Raw genomic sequence first — 27,744 nt, 5'->3', positions numbered from 1 at the left:
CCTCCTCACGTCATTTTGTGACCACGCAAAAATGTTCTTCAACATTCCGACCGATAGCATATTCGCAACCGACAATGTCAGATACAATTTTATCATTTCAAGGTCATTTAAAGGTTACGCCCTCATACTTTCTGCTTTTTACCCTTATATCCATCTCCCTCAAGGCTAGAGTTGCCCTTAACAATACTATCTAATATGACTGCATGACTCACACATTATTACGATCTAGCTGCTTCCATCAGTCGGCTGTTGTTAAACCCTGGCTGTACTCCCTGGTGTGTTCAGGCTCAGAGCCTTTACATTATTACAGTAACTGCATTGCTACTAAGCAGTATTGTAAACTATAAACACATAAAAACATGGGATTGCACTCATAATATTTCAAAGTCAGCAGGATGGAGTAGTGAGCAAATAGACAATTTTTCCAACCGATTATGTCTTTGAGTTGTTTATTCTGTGTGCTGTGGCCTCTGGTTTAAAAAAAAGAAAGACTGAATGAAGAAAAAATATTTGTTTGCACACACTTTAGTTTCCTTATTGATATGTAACTCTTTGTTAACATTTAAATGGGTATTTTTCTGCTATACAAATACATGTATTACAGGTCATTCAGACTTTGTTAGTCAGAAGGGAGAGAGGACATATTCTAAATAATACTTGTTCATCACGTAGGTATTGTACATATAATCACACATGCGTGTTTAATACACACTTAAGTGGTTTGTCCTACCTACAATGTGAGTAAACAGTTTTATCTGTGGTTTATCTGTACAAAGATTTGTGTTCACTGTGCGCTTCTGCATTCACTGCACGGCTGGGTAAGGACAGGGTTTTGATGAATCCCTTCCTTTCACAATAATCGACAATGAAATGGGGAGAAACCTGCATACATTTACAGTTTTCGTTGTTTACTCAATGCTCTATTCAAAGTGAAGTTCAGCAACTGCAAGAACAGTGTCAGCTCAAATTCTACATCACCAGCATTTCGGTCATACACTCGACAGTCAAAACAGCAGCGCCTGAATTCTGGAACTGACAAACAATTTGTCATAGCACTTTGTAACTTTAGCTTAAAAATAGTTTCAGAGGTATTTATTATGATATTTATGTGTGACAGAGACAATTTGAGAACAGAAATAAGAAGGTGCAACAATTTAAACTTAGCGGTTACCTTCCAGCTGCCTGCAGCCAGGTTCTGCAGAGCCCCGGCTGCTCCCTCCAGGGTGTCAGGATTTGAGCATTCAGACAGCAGGGTGAGGTAGGGCTTGACAATAGTGGGGTGCCACAGCATCTGAACCCCTTTGGGGGGCTCCGCTGTGTCTGGAAAGGGACCCACGCCATCCCACTGTGAGAAAGAAAAGAACAATGGAACAGATTTCTTTTTTTATTCATGAAACGATAGTTGTATGAAACTGTAAACCCTTTTCTGTCAATATTATGTCTTGAATTCATACAACTTTGTACTTTTGTCGAAGTCAGTTTTGGATTTTGAAGAGACAAGAACAATTTTCATTCAGTTTTCTACTTTTCCCCATCTGCTTTTTGTACTTTACTGATCATACATCAGACTTTTAACCTCTGGGGTACCGCCATACCAACGCCATTGAAAGACAGAAATCTGTGGATGAGTATAATGTATTTTCTCATATGTGTAAGTGCATGTGTTAGCACATGAAAGCATACTACATCTCACAGTACCTCTCAGTAAATCACTCCCTGTTACCGTGTTTAGCAGGCGAGAATGATGATGGAGGGGAGTGGTGGGAAAGGGCAAAAGATAGGAAAAAAAAGAGATGAATTTTAACAGACTATGAGAGAACATTTTACTCGTCCTCTTGCTTTGAGCAATAAAACTAAAGCTCTATACCTCTCTTCCCTTTTACCTCCTTCCCCTCCTCCACTACAATAGAGTCCCTTGATGTTGAAATCTCTTTGTTGAGTGACATGCCCACACTTCTTTCATGCAGTCATGAACACACAACTATATCTCTTTCCCTCCCTGCTCTTTTATTTGTATTTATTTCTTGTCTTTTCTCTGCTGCTTGTCATTTATATCTTACCCCTCTTTTTCCCTCCTTCTTCCTTGCTCTCCTCTTATTCTCCCTATTTATCCCTCTCTCTCTATTTTCTTATTCTATTTCAATCCTTCTCTCTCCAGTTTGCAGTTTTTCCTCTCCCTATCGACCTTCTCGGTTTCGCTCTACTGCCTCTCCTCCCCTCCTCCCCTTGTCTCAAGGTAAACTAGGCTAGTGCGTGTCTTGAGAGAGGTGCTGCAGAGTGTGTGTGTGTTTGTGTGCGCGCGCAAGTGTGTGCATGTTTTTATCTATACATAGATTCTCTGATCACAAAATCAAAGGCTTCTTATAGTTTGAAGTGTGTAGAGGAGCTACAACAAGAGACATCAACTCTTTCATAATATTTTCTGTTGCCTAGAGACATCCTACAGAAATAAAAATGTATGTTATTTGTGTCTTTTTAATTCTCGAGAGATTAAGTTTCTCAAACACGCTCAAATATTTTTGTTTGTTTGAAACGTATGTTCATGTAGCCTTATTTTTTTAAAAGGTGGATTCTATATTGTCTTTTTAATCAATGCATTTTTATACACTATATGTATGGTTGTAGTTCCTAAAATACTAAAACTGAAACATTTAAAGTACTGTGGTTGGAGGTGCTCTCCAAACTATAGCTATACTGTTATGGAGAAATTGATCAGGTTACTACACCTGTCCTATTTGACAATGTGAGTAAAGTAACCAATGAAGGAAGAAATACTGAAATCTTACATAAGTAAAAGTACTTAAGTATTGGCTGTAAAATGTACTAAAAGTATCAAAACTAGCTATGAAATTTACTACATATCAGTGGAGTACAAATGGAGTAAAAAATGTACAATATTTCCCTCTAAAATGCAGTGGAGTAGAAGTACAAAGTAGCATAAAATGTAAATACTAAATAAATAATAATACTCCCATTGAAAGTAACTAATATTAACTCACATTAAAGTTATTTGGTCAGATTATTAATTAATCAAGTATGAACTCTTCCCTTCCATTTTTTACTGTAGTTGTAGATTAACAAAGTAAAATGCTACAGATTTCATCTTTAAAAAGAAACTTGAAAAATACTATAATCTCATAAAAATTTCTCTCATGTTGTATAACTTGTGTCAAGACTTTTTAACAGACAGCTTAATATATTCAAACAAAGCAGAATTCTATATAATATCCCTGGAAGCATGAAAACTACTCTGTGTGTGTGCGTATGTGTGTGTTCCAGTAGTCCATTAGGAGTGTTTAGGTCCAGTTCAGGCTCCCATGCTGCTCCTTGGCCTTGCTGTCTGAACCTCTAATAAATGATTAAGGAGACTACATTACAGTCTAACTGCCTGTGTCTCTCTCTTGCACTCTCTATGTCTCTCTATCCATCTCTCTCTCTCTCCCTCTTGCCTGGTTTCCTCTCACATCATTTCCCTCTTTAAGTCCCTCGCTGCCTGTCTGTCTCCCTCATTTTTTTGCCTGTCTTACTGTCTGTCTCTCAATGTGTACCAGAATAAAATGAACACATATAGAGAGTGTGTGCACAAATAAATATAGTTACAGGTCTAATTTGAGTTGTTGTGTTGAATAAAGCCTCTGATTTGAGTTTTGTTGTTTTCCACTGTTATTTCTTAGGGATTTCTCTCTTGCTCTCTCTGACCGTGTCAGTCATTTGTAACTATGCATTACATCGTTGCAAGTAGATAAGCAATGCCCAAAGAGGGTGGCCCAGGCATCACATTAGCCTGGTGAGCTGACTGTCTGCACTGGATGATATAAAGCTAAATTGTAGCTTCATGTTTAAGGTTCAGTTCAGGTCTCAAATTTGGCAGAAACAGTCGGATTCAGTTGGTTGGGTTTTACAGATGCATACAAAGGTTCATGTCTCAGTTTTAGGCCTGTGCAGAACTCTCATGTACACGTTCACTAGTGTAAGAGTTATGTAGGCCAGTCAGGTGTGCTTTTGATTTTCTGAAAACATGACAAGTAGTCCAGAGTCTAGTCTAGTCCACCAACAGTACCTATATCCTAATAGCCTGAAAAATCATAGAGTTGAGGAGATGGCAGGAGGACAAAGAAACTAGAAAAAACTCAAAATGATGAGGCTTTTGAACAAAGAGGCAGGGTTAAAAAGCTTCAATTATATAAAGATTGATAAAAAAAACTGGCTAATGAGCTGATATATTATAAAAGAAGCCAATGCTTTTCAACTCAGCTCTGTGATCTATGATTTTCATTCCATTCTCCATTATTTACCACACACGTCCCTGTTGAAGGGGAGGCTGCCTCAACTACCCACACTGTGTCCCTGCTTCATCATGAAAGCTGTCCTCTACTTTTTGCACCCATGTCCATGTCCACAGATTGGTGAAAAATTTAAGTAAAACCTTGAATAAATGAGGAACATAATGAATGCATACCTTTCCATACAGGGCATGGGCAGTCACTGAGTGTTATGACATGAAAATGATATGACTCATCATCAAATCTCAACCCAACTGAACACTTATGGGAGATTTTGGACTTAACTGTTAAACAGTGTTTTCCTGCCATTACTGTCAAACCATCAAAAAAAGATTCCAAAAACACATCCTGTGTGTTCATTTCATCCATCTATATCTCTGTGATTTCCTTGCCCCTCATCATCTCCTATCATCTCTGTCCTTACCTGTTCGGCACCCTTCTTTTTCTTCTTCTTCTTGCCCCAGCAGCCGGAGCTCTCTCCGTCGCGACCGTTGGCATCACAGAGCAGGCCATCCAGCTCCTCCAAACCCCCTTGCTGGCCGTGGGATGTCTCGGCAGCCAAACGATACGACAGGTTCCTCAGGATGCAAACACAGTTCTCTACAGTCTGCAAAAAAACAAAGAGTCGGGAGATATGAGAGACAAGAGATGAAGTCATGTGGGAGGAGAAGAGGATTGGGAGAAGGAAGAGTAAATGAAATAAAGAGGAGAGATATAAATGAATAAAGTAAGAAAGTTGAGGTGGGAGGTTTGTGTTTGATGCCACTTAATCAAACATCGCGCTTGAAAACATAGCAAATTCAAAGTCAAAGCATGCTAATAAAAACTGCCTACTCTCATATTTTTACACTATTGGCCTTGCACCCCCACCCACGAGCCAGACAAACAGAGAGAGTGGGAGACGCAGAGAGACGGAGAGAGAGAAGGCAGAAGGAAGGTAATCTCATAGGTAATATGCCTCTGTATTTTGTTAGCTCTGACTTTGAAATGAGATTAGAAGGAACTCAGGTAAATGAGGAAAAATGACAAGCCCAATATATTGTATCACACCCCATTAAACACTGTGTTTAGAGGCGCACCCGCCAGCCGAGGAACCTGTGAGTGTGCGTGTGTCTGAATGAGAGACAACACATTGTGCTGTGTGTGTCTATGTGTAAATGTGTACTTTCATGTGGGTGTGCTTATTTAGTATCATTGAGAACGGGGAGTCATCGAGTCAACAGAGTGGGAATTAACAAAGACAAATCATCAATCTTCTCTCTGTCTGTCCGTTGGTTTACACAAAAACAACCAAGGAGTGTAATTGAACAGCCTCAAGAGATGCAACAAACAAAACAATGTCTCACTCCAGCGAGCTGCAGTCATGTCTGAAATTCTATTCACATTCTATTACAGACTGATGTAGGCGAAGTTACATATTATTTACAATTTACTATGACATTTCGTATTTCGATCTGTTATTTCACGTTTATACAGTAGCCTAGTCTTTCCGGCTGCATGGTTCAGAGACAGTTGATTTTGCTTTTAAAATGATTACTTGGCACGTCTTGTCTTCAAAGGACGGTCAGGTGTCAAGTTCAATAACAGAACAACCGCCATACAGCTGAGAGGGATTTAGGGTCTTTATCAAAAACACACTTAAAATTGACTGCAGCACATCATTTTTACATTACACTTAGTGAATATTCTTCTGATCTTGTGCATTTCCGTTGAGGTTTGTTATAGGGCTTTTTCTCCTATCTTTATTCAACAATGTGGTCTTTCCATTTGAGAGCACGATTCATTGATTTCATGTTCAGATTTTGTAATGCTTTCCTGTGAAACCCTGCCATGCTTGCACAGACCTGCACAGCAAGAAAATAAACTGTCCTTTTATTCCAAAAGTTGTACAAGAAAGCAGGTAAAGCACATTTAATAAAGCTCTGTAGGGTTAGAGTGACAGCCTGTATGGAACACTCTAAGACGTCTGGGGCATATACTGGGGACATTTGGTCGGACAAACGGACAAACGATCATTTTATTATTATATAGAAAAAGGCCAGTATCAAGCATCATTAGAGATCGAATCATGCTAAACTGGAGGAGTTTAGCAAGGACAAATGCGTTTGGATAAAGTTAATGTTCGTCAGTGGAGTTTGGGGGCTGAACAAGCAGCTTTCACGAAACCACAATCTGACAGAGACAGTGTTCTGTGGTGAGTGAGTTAAAAGCTAAGAAGCTGAAATCTCATTCAGGAGGAGAATTTGTGACAGAGTGCCTTGTTGCCGCTGTAGAGTTGCTAGCATTCGACAAAATAAAACTGCTCCAAGTGTCAGTTTGTCTCAAAGAATAGTTGCAGGATGAATTACTGATATGGCACAAGATATTGAAAAAACACTGAAGGACACTACAAGAAATTTCCAGCTTTTCTCTCTGGCCTTCAATGTAACAAAAGACATAGCGATCTGGTTTACCATAGTGAGGTGCAATGGTTGAGTCACACAAATATGCTCACACAATTTTAAAATTTTAGTACAGCAATTCACGGAGATGGAAAGACAACTTGTTGTGGAATTCAGTGGTAACAAATGGTTGAGTGATTTGGCCTTCACGGTGAGCACCAAGTATATCTCAGAGCTGAACGTCAAGGTACAAGGTCCCAACCAGCTTTCACATGTGAAATCGGTTGACAATTAAAGCAGTGGCAAGTAAAACTGGAAAGGGGTAACACAGTGCATTTTCCTACACTGCAAGAACAAAAGCCTACTATACCATGTGAATATGCTAGTGAGTGTGCAAAACTCCTTCAGGCATTTGGCGAGAGGTTTAAGGACATGAAAAGTAAAGAAAAGGAACTGAACGTATTTGCTATGCTGTTTAATGTGGAACCAGCTGATGTGCCTGACAACCTGCAAATCGAAGCTACTGCTTCAATAAACTTTATGCACGTCCTGAGCATTTTCCCATGCTGAGGAGGCATGCACTGAAATTTGCATCTCTGTTTAGGACAACATACCGCTGTGAGCAGTTCTTTACAAAACTGACTCTTGCAAAGACTTGGTTCTACTCAAGACTGACCGAAAAACTGGAAAACCAGCTGGGAGCAGCATCATCATCATCATCATCATCATCTCTACCATCTGATATCAAATACTTTGCAAAAGATAAATAGTTCCAGGCATTGCATTGGAGGTTAGTGTGAAATTTGACCAATAAAAAAGCATGTTAATGTAACAGTTAAATTATTCCTATTAATATTAAAATACGGGGATACATTTCACCTCAATCATTTTTTTATGGCTTCTGAATGATGTTATCAAAATTGAAATGGCCCTGGATAGAACAAGGGATCCCCACCCCTGCTCTAAGAAGAAAAGGGAACATGCCCATAAGGAGGCACGAATAATTTCATTGGTCAACACTACACTTTGGGATTCTATTGGTTGGGGAGCTTTGACAGGGACACAAACAATTTGAGAGCAGACGTTTCATGAGTGCACATAAGCTGCCTGAGTTTGAGGAGAAGGGCTGAGGCTGAAGCAGGAAATCTGGGCAAGCAACAATGTGTCCTAGTGCAAGCATATAGTTGGAGAAGATCCAGAGAAAATCTGTGCGTGAGCAGGAGCTATTTGAGTGAGAGGGTAGGGTTTTAATGAAAGCATTACAAAATCTGAATGTGAAATCAATAAATGATGCTGTTTAATTGAAAGACCATGCTATTGAATAAAGACAGGAGAAAAACTCTAGTTTGTGAACATGAAAGGCGGAGAGGAAAGACTATTTTAATGGTGATTATACAAGTATATGGTGTACCTGCTTAACTAGTAATAAATGTTAATTGTACTAAAACTACCAGCTTGTGTTTCTTAATCATTTCTGCTTTCTTGCTTTTTAAAAGACCAATGTCAAATACATCTTTCTTGAAATAATCTACACAAATTATTGGTAAAGTGGAGCAATCCGGTATTAATAATGTTTCTGACTCTGAGTTTTAATCAGTCTGCCAGCTAAACAGCCACATTAGCAGAAAGTAGGAGGAAGAGGCAGTCTGGGAAAAGCAGGAGAACTAAGTAGAAGATGAAAAAAGCAGTCGGAGACCAAATTGAGCACGTAGCTAATGTACATCGCTACTGCAACAGTGATCACTTGCTGGTTCACCTGCCAATCAGTCTTTGTTACGGAGGCGACAGCAGTACTCCTCTGGTGACTGCAGTCAGACGGTGGAGGGGGGCGGGTGGTTTAACAGTGATTAAGGATGGCCATTTAGAGAGGCTGGGAGACAGGGAGACCTTGAAAAATCAGCCATCCACAACACTGTTTATGTTATATTGACTGGCCCACACATATACACTCAAAGCCAACATGAACATGTACTCACTCAGAAAATGCAAAGTGAAAATAAACCCACTCAATCTGACTACTGGCGGAGTTAAATGCCAAAACAAGAAATGCCGCAAGACTTTGAATTTCAGGAGCTTTAATTCACTCTAAATAAAACATGATGAACTGCACACTCCTTGAAAACTAAAATGATTCTTCCTTGTGGTGGCTGGGAGTGGAAAGAAATTCAGCTATTGTTTTGTATTTGTCACCTCCTCTTTGTTTTCGCTGACATAAGTGGGATTGGTACAATTCTCTGTCCTGGTTCGGTCTGAAAATACACATTTATTCTATGATAATCTTGCTTAGTGTAGTTTTCATGCAAAGCACAATGGATAGAGATGGAAAGATGAATTAGAAGCACACACACACACACACACACACACACACACACACACACACACACACACACACACACACACACACACACACACACACACACACACACACACACACACACACACACACACATAAACACACACACCTTGCTGTCGATCTCATTGCTGCCCAGAGAGGTCTGGATGACGTATAGCAGAGCATCTGTCAGGCCGTCACACTCCCTCATCCTTCGTCTCGCCTCCTCACCTGCGGAGCTTACATTCCTGCAAGACACACACAGAGCACTGATCAGAGTGTGTGTGTGTGTGTATGTGTCCGTGTGTTTGCCAAATAGAAAGAGAAAGGCAAATGGAGAAAGAAAGAGAGTTGGTGGGAAGGGAAGATAAGACAGAAAGACAGATGAAAGAAAAAGAAAGCTGGTTACAAGAGGTGTTGAGAGACAGGAGCAGGGAGGGAGAGAAAGAAGGAGTGAGTGAGTGAGAGACAGAAACAGGGGAACCTGGCAGCTCTCCCTAAACTAAACAATTGAAAAGGGAGCATTAAAATTCTGGATACATCTCAATCTATGCCCCGAAGGCTCGCTTCAATTTAAAGCACTTGACTTGAGTCCCAAAAAAAAAAAAAAAAAGAAGAAGGAAAAAGAGCAGCTTTAGTCAGACAGTTCGTAGCTGAACTTCACAGCCAATATCCACACCAACGCTGCTTTGATAATTTAACAATATTGTTCCATTTATTATTAGCAGCTTTGCCAATGTGATGCTCTGAGATAATGAATAGAATTTAATTGAACTCGAGGTACAGGTGGGTGGTGTTGGGTTAGATTTGTTTGGGTTTCAGCATGGAGATATGCTCTGTACCAGACACTGACTCATGCATGAAATTATCACTTGCTTCTGGCAATAACATGAATATGAAAATGAACTTTGCAGCATTTGTAACAGGTGCTGATGTCTGTTGTATGAGCCCATCATACCTCATCCATAAATAACACTTTCCAAGATAAATGTATGTACTTGCATTATTAATTATAGATTGAGCCTATAGTGCTTTATGACTACAAGTAGACATAAAGCTAAGTGACGCTTTATATTAATACTCAGAAAGAACAGACAGTATTAAATGGTATTTAACTTGAGGAATTACATGATCACTCAACAACCCCCTTGACCTGAACATAACAATTAGTAACGAGTGACTCAACAAGGATATATTAAGATATTGCAGGCTTTATGTAAATTCATTAGCGTGCACTTCTTATAACACAAATCGGAGGCAGCTATGATGCAGCATAGCATGGCACATTTTGGCTGGAATTCACACTCTCAGTGCTGATAATCATAGTGCAGCTACTAATGAGATATGACCAAAACAAATAATAATCGAGGAACAGATACACTTTGAATAGGCTAACAACTTGGAAAGCAGATGTGCCAGAAATAGAGATATTATTTTTGACATACAGTACTTTCCATTTTCATTGAGCTATGAAGGCAAGACAATAGTCAGGTTTAAACAGAAAACACAGGCAACTTTACACCCAGCTGCATGCATTCCTGCATTCATATAAACATATGAAATGTTCCAAAGTGAGTATGGTGTTTCTGTGTGTGTATCATGCTGCTGACAGCTTTTAGGGAAATAGAAATTAGAGCTAAAACAGGTATAGTGCATTTGTTTTGTGTCTTTCTACAGCATGTGTAAATAGAGACACATCTATACAAGCACACTCCAAATGTCTTAAAACTCATTGTCATGGTCACTGAATAGATTTTCTCAGCAAATCAATTCTTGTCAATTCAGCTGAATAGAGATGATGGAAGGAGACATTGGTGATTCTTTCACAATGCTCCATTGCGCAATATTGTCTTGTTGTCGCAGTAAGTCTTAAAAAAGGGTTCAAAGAGTAAGACGACGCAAAAACACACTAACCTTAGTTGGCAAACATGTCAATGCCTTCATACTGTTCATCCAACACATGCTACAACACCACTGCGTGAATATACAGCCACGGCTTTTATGTTTTCTTTTGTATCTCTACATTTATGGCTGGTTGATATATACTAATCCTTTATTTGTGGACTATTATGCAATGAACTTCCATTATGCTGCCGTACAGATAAGAGGATGTGGGGGCAGACAAAGGGCCAACAAGATAGCAAGAAATGAAAAGAATGAACAGACCAATTACTAAAGTTTAGTCACATGAGTTTAAACATCTTCCTTTAATAGGTGAAATGTCAAAAAAACAGATGAGGCAGACAATAGAGGTGCGTTATAGTATGAATGAATAAGTTCATCCATCATATTGGCATAATAAAGAAATCACAGCTGTTTCACCACTCTATGAGATGAGGTCAATCATTTATTGTACTGATGAGAAAGAGAGAATGAGAGGAGAGAGGAAGACACAAGAACTCAATTAAAACTTCACGTTCACAGCTCTCCGCTTCCAAGAGAAGGTCAAGTCATTTTCACTAGCTTTGAATGCTAATGGGAAAACAAGCCCACGATGGAAAGCTCGCTTAGCAGAGACACAATTCTCTGTTGAGTCGATATGAAACAACAGTGAAGTGAAAACACTTCACCTTGACTAATGTTTAAGCACCAAAGACAGGAGGTGGGTGGGTGACAAAGAGAGAGGATGGATCATTTATTGCTTTAACGCTCAGCCTTGAATGTGCTGATTTCTACTGAGATATCCGTCAACTTCCTTTTTTAATCTGATGCCTTATCATGGGTGGAGGCACTTGGTTGTGCACATAAATGTTTAAGTGAGAGGACTTTCACAAAATGTGAATGTTTGCCTGCATAGGCATATACTGTCAAGACTTAAGAAGTGCCTGAGGACGCCTTTCCTTTCTTTTTATATTGATTGCCCAAAATTTACAGTCCTAAAATAAGAATGGGGAAAAATGCAGAATTAAAGGATGTTTTCCATCTACTTTAAATGCACAGATAAGATTTTGTTGTCTTTCACATGCTGACAGGACACAAATATCTTGATGTACATAACACTATAGTTACATATATCAATCCTGTGGCCATTTGTGGAGTCACTTTAACTGCAACTATTCCAAGAATGTTTTCAAGGATATAGTGACTTACTGTTACTCCGTAACATACATGCGTTGAAGATAAAGCAATAAAAGCACAATTGTGCAATAAAGTGGCCAATTTTTGACCCAAATATTATTCAAAACAGGATTTTAAAAAACAATATAGATAGTTTAAGAGAAATTTGACATTTCCAGAACAGTCATCATGTTTTTGAAGACTACTTTGACTACTGTCACTACTTTCAAGGTTCCTGTCTTCCAACAGCTTGTTAGTATCTCATTGTGATTCTCAGTCATACCATGAAAATTCTTGTGAAACCTTTTAAAGACCTAGAAATGAAAATCATTCTGATGTTGGTGTTGTACTAATGTTAAGCCCAAAACTACATTTACTTCCTGATATGTGAGGTTTAATAGCTTGTGTCTGTGTGGACCAACTGCTCTGGAGAGGTCAGTACACAGCTGCCCCACAGACCGAAGATAAATGTTGTCATGTGTGCATTTGTGCACACATATAAGAAAGAGAACAACACAAGTGTCTGCACAATGTGCATGGATGTACTTGTGTTTGTATTGTGTGTGTATACTGTCTGAACAAATGTGCTTGTTAGTCTAGTGGCTTGGTAATGAAGCATGAAATATTGTGCCTTTCTGCAACACGCCTTTCCCTCTGTGCTAGTTACTAACAAACACAGAGAGGCCAAGATTTCATAAGTGGGAAATAAAGCCTGCTAACTTTTTTTTTCTCTGGGTGTAATGTGTCCTCCGGCATTCTCACATCTTAGTGTGTTGCATCACCGAATATTTAGATAAGACTAGCTCGTTTGTTTAAGTCAGCTTCCTCGCTTTAACATAAGGGATTCATGGTCTCTGGTAACACAATCAGTGCATATGATATTCACTCAGAGAGAGAGAGAGAGGTTCAGATCAGATGGCATATTTCATAAGAAGATGAAGAATGAGTACGGAAGGTGACATTTTATAGGTTTGAAGCAATGTATGTGTGCATAGACTCTAAAAAAATACTTAACTGAAAAGGGGAATGTAAGCACCTACATGCTGGTTTTCAGTTACCTGTGTGTGTGTGAATGAGGGTGTCTGTGAATGTCTATAAATGTAACTTGTAATCAGTACTATTTAACAAGTCCATTACAGGCTTACACTTTATCCTATCTGATGTCACTTCTCATTAATTCAGTCTAACTCATTAGCCTGCATCGTTAAATAATTACTTACTGAGCAAAAAGACACAGAACTTTATAAAGCACCCCATTCAGATTTTAACAGTTGTTATTTTAGCAGCAGTTAAGTAACAGCAAAGTGACATTGGTGCAAGCACTAAAGAGCAAAGCCAATTCCCAACTTTACCTCAGAAGGCTTTGAAAAATACATTGTGTACTAGTTCTGGTAACGTTTGCCATTAAAAGGTAATGTTCAGTAATTTCTGTCATCCTGAAGTGTAATAAACAACATTTAATCTACTCTCAAGGGAAATTTAGGACATGGAGAGAAGTGTGGCACTGATGTGGCATGAGCCCTCTTCCAAGGAAACAAAAACTAAATATTTACTGGAGTGCTGCTGGGCCAGCATCATCAAAAGTACAGCATGAGACAAAGATGTCTCTCTTCCTTTTTTCTTTTTTTGGAGCAAGTGAAGATTAAAATTTAAAGGAATGGATCAACTAAAAAAGGACTGAGGCTGAATCCAGTGCAAGTACAGTATAGTACAGTACAGTAAAATAACTTAAACTGACACAAGTTATAACAGAGGCAAATAAAGTATAAGATATGTATTAAATGACAAGGATTCTTCAGGTGTCAGGTAGCCTTGGTTAGAGTGCAGAATGTGCGTCATGTTTTCTGTAAAGGTTCTCATGAAAGCAAGAAGGCTGTTAGATATTGTAATTCGGGTTTTGAAAGGCGTTGAGGTGAAATAAAGTTTAGTACTGTACTTACTTTTTTGAATGACTGTTTATTTCACCAAAAACAAAAACATCTTTTAAATATGGCATTGCCTGGATTTGTAAATGCCTCCTCTCACAGAAAGATTGCAAGCTGTTTTCATTTGCTTTGAAATTTAAATCACTGTACAAAAAAGTCTCCACCATTGCAACCAGAAGTGCCAATACAAAAACAGCATCCTTAAGGGTATTGTAACATAATAGACAACACATGACACATGACTAGAGAAAAGTAGCATCTGCACATAAGTGAGAAGAAGTTCACTAACAAGGTCCTTGACACCTGCAGGAGTCATTAAAGCTTGGTAAAGTTGAACATGTTCAAAAATTGCCCTGGTTAAAAGATACTGAGCAGGGTATACTGTATATTTTTTACTTTTTGCATTTACCTTTTTTTCCCCAAGATGCCACAGTATACCTCAGGAAATTAGTCAGTCACCTTTAACAGTTTTAGCTGTTTAAAGATCCATGCACCATGTACAGGAAAGATGTGAGCAGGAGTGAATTTCGGGCAGATGGCTCTCTAATGTTTCTCAAGGAACAAATGACCGCTGAGTGACTTTGTCTCAAACAGCTGGTGTGTGGTGCCCCTGCCGAAGTGTGTGGACGTGTGTGTGTGTGTGTGTGGGGGGGTGTTTGTGTGTGCGCGTGCATGCATGGGTGTGTGTGTATCAGAGCACAGGCAGCAGAGGGTCATACCCATATGGCACACACATGCATATAAACAAGGTAATCAATGAAATAAATATGGAAACAACATCATGACCATACACTCCTTATTCTTGCTTCATCTAATAACTCATTCTCCTGCGCTCCCACATTTGTGGGTGTCTGAAGTGAAGCAAATTCAAAGTGTTTGAGTCTGCGATCCCAGTAAGTACAGAAACAGACAAACACTCATACACATACAGTGTGTACAGTGTGGAAGCAGTGGGTAGTGCTTTCTCTCTGACTTGGCTGTAAACCAACAACCTGCAGGGAGGTAAACAGCCCCTGAATGGAGGATATGGAAACCCTTCCACAGGAGACCTTGTGTCTGGCCTGATAACACTGTATGCATGTATGTGTGTGTGTGTGTGTGTGTGTGTGTGTGTGTGTGTGTGTGTGTGTGTGTGTGTGTGTGTGTGTGTGTGTGTGAGTGTGTGTGTGAGAGTGAATATGTGCGAATAGACAGGGGCCTTTAATGCCCACCAACCAATTACACAACATATGGGTCCATCAGCATCATTAGCTGCTTGGCCTACATTTGATAAATGCACACATGAACACACAAAAATACATGAAAATACACACATGCATGGATACACACACTAACACATAGCCATAATCGAAACACCTGATGTCTTGACACCAGTTCATTTCCATTATCACATGCAACTTCCCCATGCCGGCTGTAATTTCTGAGATTGATTCATTTTAACACCTTTGATTTTCAACAGGCACCAATATGTGTGTGCGTACATTTGCACATACACACACGATACATATACACCCCAAGACACATGCATACATATCTACATATGCACACATACACATACATACCCTGCATACACACATGCACACAAATAAATACGCATGGACACACAACTGTAGAAAATGGACCCACTGTATTACGCACACACAAGCTCACACAGCAAAGGGATAATGAGAGAGGTGAGAGGTCTGAAATTGAGCTGAGGTACACTGGGACTTGAACACTGTGGCCTTGTGCCACTTTAACCCCTCGGAACAGATAGTGAGATAGAAAACAACCCTGGAGAGCAGCAGAAACACCTTCATTACTCTCTGTGCTTCAGCTCCCTTCTTTGAGACCCTGTTAGTCTCTCCTTTTCATTGTTCAGCAGCTCTACATTCTCCCTGCTCTAATCTTGAGATATATATTTTATTTCAAGAGGATTTGAGATAATATCTCCTGCTGAGACTTCAGTCACCATCTCAATAATATGGAGGTGAAAGGAATTTAATTTCTGATATGCCAAAAATCAAATAAAAGACATTTCAATATCTCAACAGCGACGTATCTTTCCATATCTATCCACATGAGTAGATATGAAGTTAATTTGGAGACATATGTTTTCTGTGATTTGGGTGTTAAAACCTTTTACATTCAGCACCTCTTTTCTGCATGTATGATATGTGAAGAAATATCATTTCAGCTCATTTGCCCTGAAATAGCAAATATCCACAGAAAATTCAATTAATGTGTTTATTTTAGATTTGTACTAATTGTAGCTCCCAGGATACACAGCCCATTCAAAATACAAAACACATTATCTCTGATGCACAAAGCAAACCGCTATTTCTTCCAACTGCAAATGAGAATACATTTCAGTGGCAATAACCTATTGGGCCAACCTCTCAATCCCTTATGTATAGTGTAGTCATCCCATCCACACCAAAGTGGATAATAAAATGTAATCCAATAAAACACACTAAAAAATATCAGAGTTAAATAAATATTGCTCTGCTCTGACTCATCCCCACAAAAAAACACACACACACACCGTCTTGACTCTGCTTCTTAAAACAGATATGACAGACAGATTAAAAAAAGAGCAAAACTAGGAGCCTAAAGGTGACAAATCCCTGGATAGGCAGGCCTGGCACCCTGGGGTCCACACATAACACCTGGTCTGTGCAAAGCCATGAGAGAACTGAATAAGATTTGTACAGGTGTTTGTGATATTGAGTTATTGTGTTTAATCATCTTGTCCTGTACCATAGCCCCAACGGCAGTTCCTGTGCTGTTCCGCTAAGAATGCTAACGACAAGAGTTACACGACAAAATATATTACAGAATTTCACATACCAAACACCTTTCTAGCTGACACTATCTGCAATTACATTCAGACAATACAAAGGTGGTGTCCTTCATAATACAGTAGTACAACATGAGCTAGGTTGCTCTCATATTGAGGATATTCTTGGATATTCTTAATTAGCTGATACAGATGATTGTCTTTACAGCAGCAGTGTGTCCCTGCTGATAGGCAGGAGATGTACATTTGATTCCTCAACCAGCAGTCAGACAGGTTGGGCTGAAACACATATCAAAGCTAATATTCATGATTATACATTTTTGATATTGAGGAAGACTACAATTATGCAGCTAGTACTCATATTTAAAATGATTACAAAAGGAATAATGACCGAAGGTAGCGAAGCCATTGCTTTGTTAGATTGAATGCATACACACATACACCTGCACACAATGTAACACTTGACACACAAAATGATGTGAATACATACAAAAACCTGTTTGTAACATCTTCAGAACGGCTTTGAAATCCTTTTGAGGAACATTCAATAGCTGGAGATAAGCATTCGAAACAGCTTGAGAGGAGCTCTGCAAAGCGAGTGGGGTGAGGTTTAATCCAGAGGCTGCTGGTGGTTGATTGAGTACACAGCTCAAAGAGAGTCGGCCAAGTGGACATTCAGTTTTTTTCTAAACCATCTCAGTCCTCTGTGGATTTTGTGTTTATAGGTTCGAGGAGCAGGGTTGCCTTCCTGTGTTAACGATGCACAACCAGTCAGCATAGATGCAAACAGCCACAATTAAAACTCAAGTAGTAGTTGTGCAGGGGATAGTTGTAGTGTGAATAGTTGCAGAATTTTAGCAACTTCGCTACATTTCAATACCAACAGAACTCAAACTATACAGCGAGTTGTTACATGTAAAGTATTGATTTTTCTGTGATACATTTCTGAAATTAGCAAAAGTTTGAGTTGTTGTTTGACCTGTTTTAAACCTAATATGGCTATAAGATGATCTTGTAAAATTATCAACCAATGTGACACTGGATTTAGACTGCTCTTAATATCTTTTTAACATATGTTACTGCTACTGTATGGTCAACAGGGTGATTTTAAAAAGACTCTAAAGTTCTGGCAGCCATTTAATTTAGCAAATAGCAAAGACAGTCTCCCATCACATTTAATTTGCAGCACTGACTTTTTCATCAGTGACATGTCAGCATAGCTCAAAGTTTTACTTAAAAAAATAGTGAACTTACTGCACATGCTCTAAAGGGCTTTCCATATATTCTTAAAGACATCAGAATAAAAGTTCCATACACAAATTGGCTTGGCCTATTTGTCTTAACAACATTCAAATGCACTTATTTTACATGTGTGAGCAGTCATCAAACCTGCATGCCATTAGCAGTTGTCACACTGTGCACGATGCTGATTTGACAGAACACACATACATATGCACAAAGGCACAGCTGTTACACTGAACCCCCTGGAGGCTGCCTACAGACACTGTCTCGTTCTTACATGTGGCTTCTCTTCAATTATCAAGGAAATAGTCCACATGTGCAGTCCCACGCTACAGTAGTTAAGAAATAGAATGAAAATAGATATTGCAATAGTACGTAGCATACTGTGGTTAAAAATCTATTTTTATTTAAACCAGTGTTGATGTCAATTGAAGGTGACTGGTTATACCACAGTCATTCAAGCATAGAATCTGACTAGTAAAACAATAATTTAGTGCTTGATATGGAGCATTGTAGGTTATGTCTTGCTAAATGGCTCATCAACACTGGCCGTTGATAGAAGTCACACATTTAAGCAGTTTTGATTATATTAGTTTTCTTTAATACAAATTTAAAATGGAAGTCTGGTGATCAAAAAATTATCATCATGTTTAAAAAAAATAAACTTTACTGCAATTATATATTTTTTTAGTATTGGCATTAAAACGTTTTATTGTATATATTGCACAGGTTCTGATTACTGTTCCTAAGCAGTTTTTCAGTGTTAAGGAAATTTTTTCTTTCAATAAATCCATTATGCATTAAAAAACGGTTGACAAGTGATGACTGAATTTGTCAGATTACTGAAAGGTCACAAACAAGCCTCCTGATGGACAAAGCCGTTTGTTGTTCTTTATTATGTCGAGCTGTTAAGTACTAAAAACATGGAATCAGAACAATGCACCAAAAAGAAAGTCTTGACACACAAAGGACCCACACAAGTGGAGGAGTAGTTACTATGGTTACTAGCGTGAGTTAGTATGAAGGAGAACAAGAGTGAGAATGTGCACAGACTATTGTTTATAAGTTGTGAATATATGCATCTATAATAATGCAGCAGTGAAGATTCAACGGAGATAAAATTCAATCACATACAAAAATAATTATGGTAAATCTCAGTAGGTATTATTATTTTTATTCATGATTTTGCACACATCATGAATTTGACTGACGGACTATGGAGCCTAATGAAACCATGGGTGAATTATGTATACTGCTATGGTATGACTGCAAGAAATCAATAATGTGACAATTTAATATATAGACAAATTTTATTTTACGAAAAGTAAACAAAGCTAAAATCAATACAGTATGTGTACATGTTGTGGTATACTTATAGATGTGTTTGTGTTCATCAGTGAGATGAGGAAAGAGAGAGACAATGGAAAAGTGCATATACCTAGACAGACACAATGAGGGTAAACTGACTGTGTGTGTGTGTGTGTGTGTGTGTGTGTGTGTGTGTGTGTGTGTATGTGTGCTTTTACCTGAGGCAGCCCGTAGCATTGCGAAGCACCTGGGAGGTGTGGAGGTGGAGCTTGCGGTCGTCATGGTGATTGGGGGAAGAGTCCCAGTTAGAGTGTGGTATGATTACGCTATTGGTCAGAACAGCCAGGGCATCCTGGATGATTGGCATCTTCAGAGCATCACATGACGACAAGTTCCACAGCACGCCTGCACACACGCGTACGAAGAAACAAACATTAAGAAATCTGGTTTATTATTGCAGTATGTAAATAATAATTAAAAAGGGTTTTGTAGAGAAGAAGCAATTAATGTACTGAAGTAATTAATGGCGAACTGCATGTGTCTGCAATACTGAAAAACACTCCATAATACAAATGCAATCCAGGTTGTTAATTTTCCATTTGTCAACAGAGGAAATCAAACTTTTTCCAAGTAATTAAGCACATAAAATGGAAATAAATGAAAACAACAACTTTATATTCATATCTACTAAAGATCCTCCCAATTCAAACTTTCTGATGTGATCTTTAATTATTAACAGTCAAATACATTAAGCTGGATACACAATAGATATCTCTCTTTATAAATGTCTGACAGTTCACAGCTTGATGCATAACGCTCTTTCTATTAATGCTCCTGTCAAATCTGTGTTCTCACAGCACAAGCCAACAGTTAAGTGAAGACAGCACTCTTTTCCACTCTGCTTTTTCACCTCTTCATTCCCTCTGTCAGCTTTCCTCATGTCATCATTTATGAGCACATATTTTATGGAATTTCAAAGCAAATGGTTCCATTAACCTCTCAGAGATGTCAAAGGAAATACATTCGGTTGCGTTTTGCGAGGTCAGAGCAGCTCGGGCTTGCTCCTCTGATTGGTTTGAGAAATTAAAACAACCTGAAATTTGAGCAAAGCCGGACCTTTCACCTGCGCTGGCACATCACAAATGAAATGTGGAGGTACTTTAGGACTGTAAATGCAGGATAAAAATTACACCTAATTTCTATTTTTTTAATCATTTACAAAACGCCACTCACTTTTTTATTCTGGAAGCGGACTTCACAAATCTACCTATTACTAATGATATCTGAGGAAATGAATTAGGTTGTTGGTTCAGGCGGAAAGCCAACTGTCCAGTGTATCATTTACTACATGCTGTGTGGTACAGGACACACATGCACACATTACACAAATAAACTATAAGCATATTAAACTGCACGCAAATGCATACTTGTTGGTAGAAAAACCTGCTAGTTTGTATGTCAACTGCCAGGAAATACACACACACACACACACGCTAACTTTTAATCACATACAGTATGTGTATAGGCACATACACACACACATGCATGCATGCAACCACAGCACACACACACACACGCACGAGCACACACACACACATTCATTCAAACAAACACACTTTTTCCTCTTGTCAGATGGAACACCAGATGCCTTTTCGCAGACGAGTGACAGCGCTAGCCTTGTTGGTCAGCTGTGACACAGTCATTTACACACAAACCGCACATTGTTATACACACGCACACACACAGGCCACAACAGCATTTACCCATTCCAAATATGTTAATTAGTCCCTGCTGCGTGTACTGGTCATCCCTACTGAGAGAGACAAAAACAGATAGTAACAAATAAAAAGATTAAATGTGTGAAACAGAGGGTGACAAAGATAAAAGCCACAAAAATAGAAAACTAATGAGAGGGGAAGAGAGGTGGAGGAGCTGAGTGATGGTTTAGGGAGACAGGAACAGACTGAGCCAGCAGAGGAGACATGCAACACGTTTTTAATATGACAAACTATAAAAAGCTGCAATGTTGAAGGTCACCATCTCTCACGCATCTGGTTTCAGACCCCAGATGTACCAGGTCCCACATGACAGATGTCATTCATTTGCCCAGCTACCACACAAACAGAATGAGCACAACTCAGACACTGGGATCTGCACAGAATGAACCATTTAAGGCGGTCAGATAAACTATGTCCTGTTCATTCCAGTATGCACAATACAATGTCTTTTATCTTGTTAAATATAAATCTGAATTAAACATAGAGATACTTTTTTTCACCTATACTAATAGTAATACTGAAGTTATGTCAAGTCACTGCATTCCTTAAAGCTCTGGAGAGGTGGCTCTATAGCCTAATCTGAAATTCTACTGAAAAGATTAAGATGGAGACAAAAGTAAGGGCACAATGTGTCATTAATAACTAATATGAATTAACCCTCATAATCTTTACTTTAACTGAAAAACTTCACACAGACTACCATGGAGGCACTCTGTGTTGACTGGCAGCCAGTTTTGTGTTGCCAACAGCAACGCCAGTGTCAATGCCTCACAGTACACTGCACTAGTGTCAGTTCTAATGACAATCTGCAATTGACAGACAAATCCAGCCAACAAGAAAAGAGGGAATGAGAAACAACGACAAACGGTTAATATTAAAGAACAACACATATTACATAAAAAGTAAACAAAAAAGATTATAAAATGAGATGTGAAAAACAGCTAGTCAGTGTGTTACATGCACTCAAGCAATCAGGTTACTCAAAGAAACCATGTGAGAACACATTTACTGTAAATCTGCATACAGTGGAAACTAATAGTGATGTCTATAATTGATTACTATAAGTGATTATAATAGATTTTTTCCCCCATGTCTCTTTATTTCTCATGTAGATGGCATTTGTATTTTTATAACATTAATACAAAGTAACTAAATGGAGAGAGTCTCTATTTACTTAGTTTTATTGGCTGTTTCAAATTACAGTACAGGTCTCCGACGTCTGTTGCACCAAACCAGGCAGTGATCTGATTACTGTAATTATAATTGTTGATATTTTAAGTTTCAGTTCTGAGTATAGCAAATGAATGCTGGTTTTTGATTACTTTAAAGTCATTTTAACTGATCTACAGTTCGGCATTACTTGCTGTGCCTGATCCCTATAGTTTGAGCTACTGACAGCTGCAGTGTGGACGCCACACCCGGAGCTGACGGCTAGCGGAGCTAGTGGCTTACCTCCTGTAATTGCTGGATTACAGCTGCTGGTTGTCAGAAATCCCAGGCAGTGTCTGAAATGCAGTCGTGGGTTATCCACTTGACAGACTGTGTTTTCTGCAGATATGGTGACGGATCCTGAGCCGTCCAGTCTCAGGGCAGAGCTCCTAATCATTGTGAGCCTGATCAGCAAAGTACTTAGCCGGCAAGCTAAACTGATTGATTGAGCTGGAGACTGCTGGACAAGATCCAAAATGAACACTGTAAGCTAATTATTTAAACAGTATTTGTATACGAATGCACTGTAACCGGGATCACTATAAACATTTTCCACCTTATATACAATAGATCAGTAATCAGAATTTCTCCCACCCCCAAGTCTTTTTTCACTTGCTTATTTTAACAAAAGTTGTGACAATAGATGACAGAATGTGACAGAAGATGCTACTACTTGACTTATTTTTCTTTTTTTGGAATATGTGTGTCAGTGTTGGCACAAACTGACAGTACAGTGAAAGGACAGGAGGACAGGTAAACAGGCAAACAGGGCAGAGCTCTTCCTCACAGGACAAATGTGTCTGAATTTAACAAATAGCAAACTGTTTTGCAGTGGAAGCAATCTTATTTAGAATTATAGGGGCTACTTTGTGTTAGTTTCAGTTTTATCCTGATTTTGGTATGAAATTATCTTAAAATTGAAGACACATTTTCTATATATTCAGTATATCTCTAATGCATGTGGAAACCAAACGCTTAACAAAACTAACTGTGGGAAAAACGGTACAAGATAAAGTCAGAGTGATACCATTTTAATGGGAGCCTATCAGGGAGTGAAGAGGAGCCTAAACTGAGAGAAAGAAATTCAAACAAGTATAAAACTCTGCAAGTAAAGATCACATAAGAGACAAAAAAATGTGACTGTGGGAAAAGTTGAAAAGAGAAAAAGAAGGCAAGAGACACAGAGTGTGAAAGAGTACGACTGTGTGTTAGTGTGTGTGTGTGTGTGTGTGTGTGTGTGTGTGAGAGAGAGAGCTTGAGAGGACAAGAGGAGGAGGGTGATAATAAGGCGATGACCTTGTATACTGTTTGGCAGCAATCAAGTGCTCACACTTAGTCTGTGTGTGTGTGCGTGTGCGTGCACGACTGTGTCAAGTTCTTTCCTCTCAATCTCTCTCCTCTCATGGAGTCTTTTTAAACCAAGATAAACGCTCAAACACCCACAAACACAGAAACACAGGAACACACACACACACACACACACACACACACACACACACACACACACACACACACACACACACACACACACACACACACACACACACACACACACACACACACACACACACACACACACACACACACACACACACACACACACACACACACAGTCACTTGAACAAAGATGCAGAGGCACCTTCAGCCAGGGGGAAGACAGGTATTCAGCAAAACACTTCACTTTCAAACATCTTTTTTTCTGTCTCTGTTTCCCACTCCCTGTTTCAGTCTATTTCTCAAGTGGCGTGTTTTGTCAGTGTTTGATTGCAATCAGGTTAAAACAGGTGTTGTTTCTGATGACCCGACTTGAACCTGTCTGGCCGCCTTGTAGAGAAAGCCACTCAGCTGCTTTTTTTGGTTTTCTCTAGCCACCAAACCTGCATGTAGAATAAAAACTCATGCACATACCACAAACACTGAGGATGTGAGAGGGTGTGGTTCAGATTTTTCAATTGTATTATTAATGTGAAATTAAGCAGACGGAGAAAGAAGAAGGAAAAGAAGAGGAATAGACTGGACTATGCATTGTTTTCTGGGGCAAGGACATTGTGTCTGCCACTGTTTAACACTGGCCAAATTCAAGGCTCTCACACACACACACACACACACACACACACACACACACACACACACACACACACACACACACACACACACACACACACACACACACACACACACACACACACACACACACACACACACACACACACACACACACACACACCTGCTCTAGAAACATACTGTAGATCTGTAATGCTTCACTAAGCCCAGTGTCCTTATGGGTATAACAATCAGGTGACCAAAAGACAATGACATCATACTAGAGCTTGTGTGTATGTCTGTGTGTTTGTGTGTGTGTGTGTGTGTGTGTGTGCCTGTGATTCTTCCTTTCTCTCTCTCCTCTGATTGGTTCCCTTCAGACACTTGACGGACAGTTTCCTAGGAGCTGTGTGGTTTGGGGAAATGGGGAGATGATTGCATGAATTCATGAATAAATGAGAGTATGACTTGTAAGGGGAGAGTGAGGCCTGTAAGGCCTCAAGTGGCGATGTTTTATTAAACAGCCTTCATCTGTGGTGCTCTATGTGAATTAGTTAGCCGCAAGGTCAGAATCTGGTGATGAGTAAAGCCAAAGACGACAAATTACATAGCTAATGTGTCTACAGAAATCTGTGAATGAGAAATCAAGAAAGAAATACTGATTTTCTGGATGACATTGTGGGTGGCGGCAGGTTAACAGTAGCTGACTTGACCCCAGGGTCCTAAAACTTTTCTTCCTGTAGGGGTTGTGGAAATCATTTGTCAGCACAAGGTAAAGTCCTGCATTGTGGGTGAATTGTCAGTGCCTGTAGGTTTCAGTCCCACCAGAGCCTCCCACAGTGAAAATGCTGCAGTGAGATTTCTGCAGGACATTAACAATTTTAAAAGCAGTGAAAAAACCCTGTTAAAGTCATTTTGTTTCCCCACAGGAACCACCATAATGACTTCGATGGGGTTCTGTCCTCGAGCGTTTTTTGAAAGAAGGTTGCGAGTTTTGACTTAAATTAAAGTGGCTTTGGCAAATACTATAACAACAGTCAGGACATGGAGATTAGAATATCGAAATGGAGCAGTAATTCATGCCTTCAAGTAAAGGAAAACAAGGTGAAAAATATACAGCACAGGGTGGCAGCAGTATAATTTGACAGTTATGGTTTGTTGCTAACGTCAGCTAGGGCATACAGTCTTTTTCTCTTTGTGACACTCTTTGAGACTATTCTAAAACTGACTTGTGGAGATAAATTGCTTGCTCGAGCAGTGCAATGCATGAAAGTAAAGATGTATCAAATATTGCTTTAAGACTGTAATAGCATATCTAACACTAACCATTTTCAGCAACAGACTATTGTCTGATAGTGGAAAGAGGTCAAAAAAGCACATTTATGTGTGCTTTTCAGAGGGCCAAGATGACCAGCTATGGTTTAAAAAAAAAAAAAAAATCAAGAACTGTACATTTAAAGTGTTTCCATAAATGCAGGAATTTTAACTATTACTTCCCTCAGCAGTTACCTCTCAGCTCATCAACCATTTGAGAGCAAGCAGCGGCAGCAGCAGCTGGGGTTTGTCATGGTCCACTGCCTCAAGGTGGGCGCACAAGTAAGGATACTATCTCCTATTGACACCCAAAGCCTCTGCATCGACCAGACTTTGACTGACAGGCCCGGAAGCCTTGACTCCATCCTATCTACCTCACGCTGACATCCAGGAAGCCAATAAAGCTTGTCTAATTTTAAACTTCAGAACCGACAGGGAGATAGGATATATTGCTGAGGGAACGGTTTTCCGGTCACCAAAAAACATGTACTCTGTCTCATTTTCCCCAGACCTAGATCTTTAATCACAGAGAATAGAGTAGAGCACAGTGGCAGTAATGAGGATTCTGACTTGTAATGAATGGAGCACAACCACTATGTTTTGAGTCAAGCAGTTGAGGATTGTGTATGCGCCACTGCCTCTGATGAACCTCTGGTGGTCACCAAGTGCCACTTGCTTGCTTTCAAATCATTTAACTACCAATTAGTAATGAAGGTCAAGCTTTGAGTAGAATCCAATTTGACAGTGCAATAGACCCAATTCCTTCTTACTATCTATCAGTTTAGAGAAGCTCACACAGTTTTTTTTATAGTGCTTGGTTGTTATGGTATTTGCAGTACTGGCCTGAAGATTAAGGAGTTTGTATACACTTATACAGTCTCATCAGGTAGCTGCCCTTCATAACTACACTCCAAAACATTTTGTCCAACTTCACTTGGTTTAAAGATGTAAGTGAAGAGGAGAATGTGATTTTTTTCAGTTTTTCAGCCGGTACAAGTATATCAACCAGTGATCTTTCTGGTTTAAATCCATTTTTGCCACTCAAGGCTGTTCTATTTTAAAGGAAACTCAATTTTAAAAGCTGGATATTGCAAAAGTTGTGGCCAATATATGAAACTACTACAGTACTAATGCCAGTCATTGTAGAAATTGTGGAATCCATTGGAAACAGGCCAAGAAATTAAAGTACGAGCCTCAGATTCCATTTAAACAAGTCCAAATGATGAGAGTCTACAATATGAATCAGCTATTTGCAGGCATGTCTTTAATCAGACTTGAGTCATAAGACTGATCCCATGCAGATAAAATGGGAATAATCTGAACACACGCATTATATATCACTTTTTAAGTCTTAGCAGAGCTGATATATTAAAACTGCACTGAATAGACTGAAATTCTCTCTATGTTTGAAAAAATATACATGTCTAATTGAATTACAGAGTAATCATGCTACTGGTGAATTACAGCACCAGCAGGGTTTCCACGAGGCAAATTCAGATAGACTTCTATATATGGTTGTACTGGCATGAAAGCAATTGAGATGTGTAGTTCAATGCCAAGTATAAGAGCAACCAGACAGGGTAGAGTGATGCATGACACTGATTCACTCAGCCAGCCAGCAGGGGAAAGCCAAACAGAGAAGGGCAAAGACAGGAAGATTTAGAGAAAGAGAGAGTTAAGCTGTTTTTCAGCCGCAGGAACTTTCTTCAGGTACTAAGAACCTTTTAAGGAACTTAGTCCCTCTACCTTCATTTCCACCGGAGGGTCTAAATTAAATTCTGGGGATGTTGTTTTACGCCCCAAAAGTCCCGACTCACTGATAGGTCAAACACACACACAGTGCATCTGCTTCATCTAGTGTGCCATTCATTCATAAAACAAGGAAGTGGTCTTGTATCGATTAAGGACAAGGGAAGGACATTTTGATGTTAATGTTAAAATAAAAGTAAGGCATTGTTGTCGGCTTCCTGACTCCTTTTAAAATAGAGCCAGAGAAAAAAGAAAGATGGCGTGAGCGAGCTGAAAGCATGAGTGAGCGGTGGTAGAGTGAATCTGAATATTTTACAGTGGTTACGTTCTAAATCAGAAATACA

At 39.2% G+C, this 27,744-nt stretch overlaps 1 protein-coding gene across 1 annotated transcript in view; it reads right to left on the bottom strand.

Annotated features, from left to right (window-relative positions):
* ctnnd2a (catenin (cadherin-associated protein), delta 2a) overlaps nt 1-27,744 on the bottom strand; it is a 218,703-nt gene that overhangs the window by 36,218 nt on the left and 154,741 nt on the right. Inside the window, exons 14-17 of the mRNA XM_062441201.1 lie at nt 19,526-19,712; nt 9,127-9,244; nt 4,708-4,890; nt 1,172-1,345 (exon numbers count right to left, since the gene is read on the bottom strand). Coding sequence (XP_062297185.1) covers nt 1,172-1,345; nt 4,708-4,890; nt 9,127-9,244; nt 19,526-19,712 — 662 coding nt within the window. The remainder of the gene's footprint in view (nt 1-1,171; nt 1,346-4,707; nt 4,891-9,126; nt 9,245-19,525; nt 19,713-27,744) is intronic.

This window comes from Scomber scombrus, chromosome 20 (assembly GCF_963691925.1).
Source record: "Scomber scombrus chromosome 20, fScoSco1.1, whole genome shotgun sequence".
In the NCBI taxonomy this organism is placed as follows: Eukaryota; Metazoa; Chordata; class Actinopteri; order Scombriformes; family Scombridae; genus Scomber; species Scomber scombrus.
Note: the sequence above shows the minus strand (reverse complement) of the source record. Positions and strands in the feature narration are given on the sequence as shown.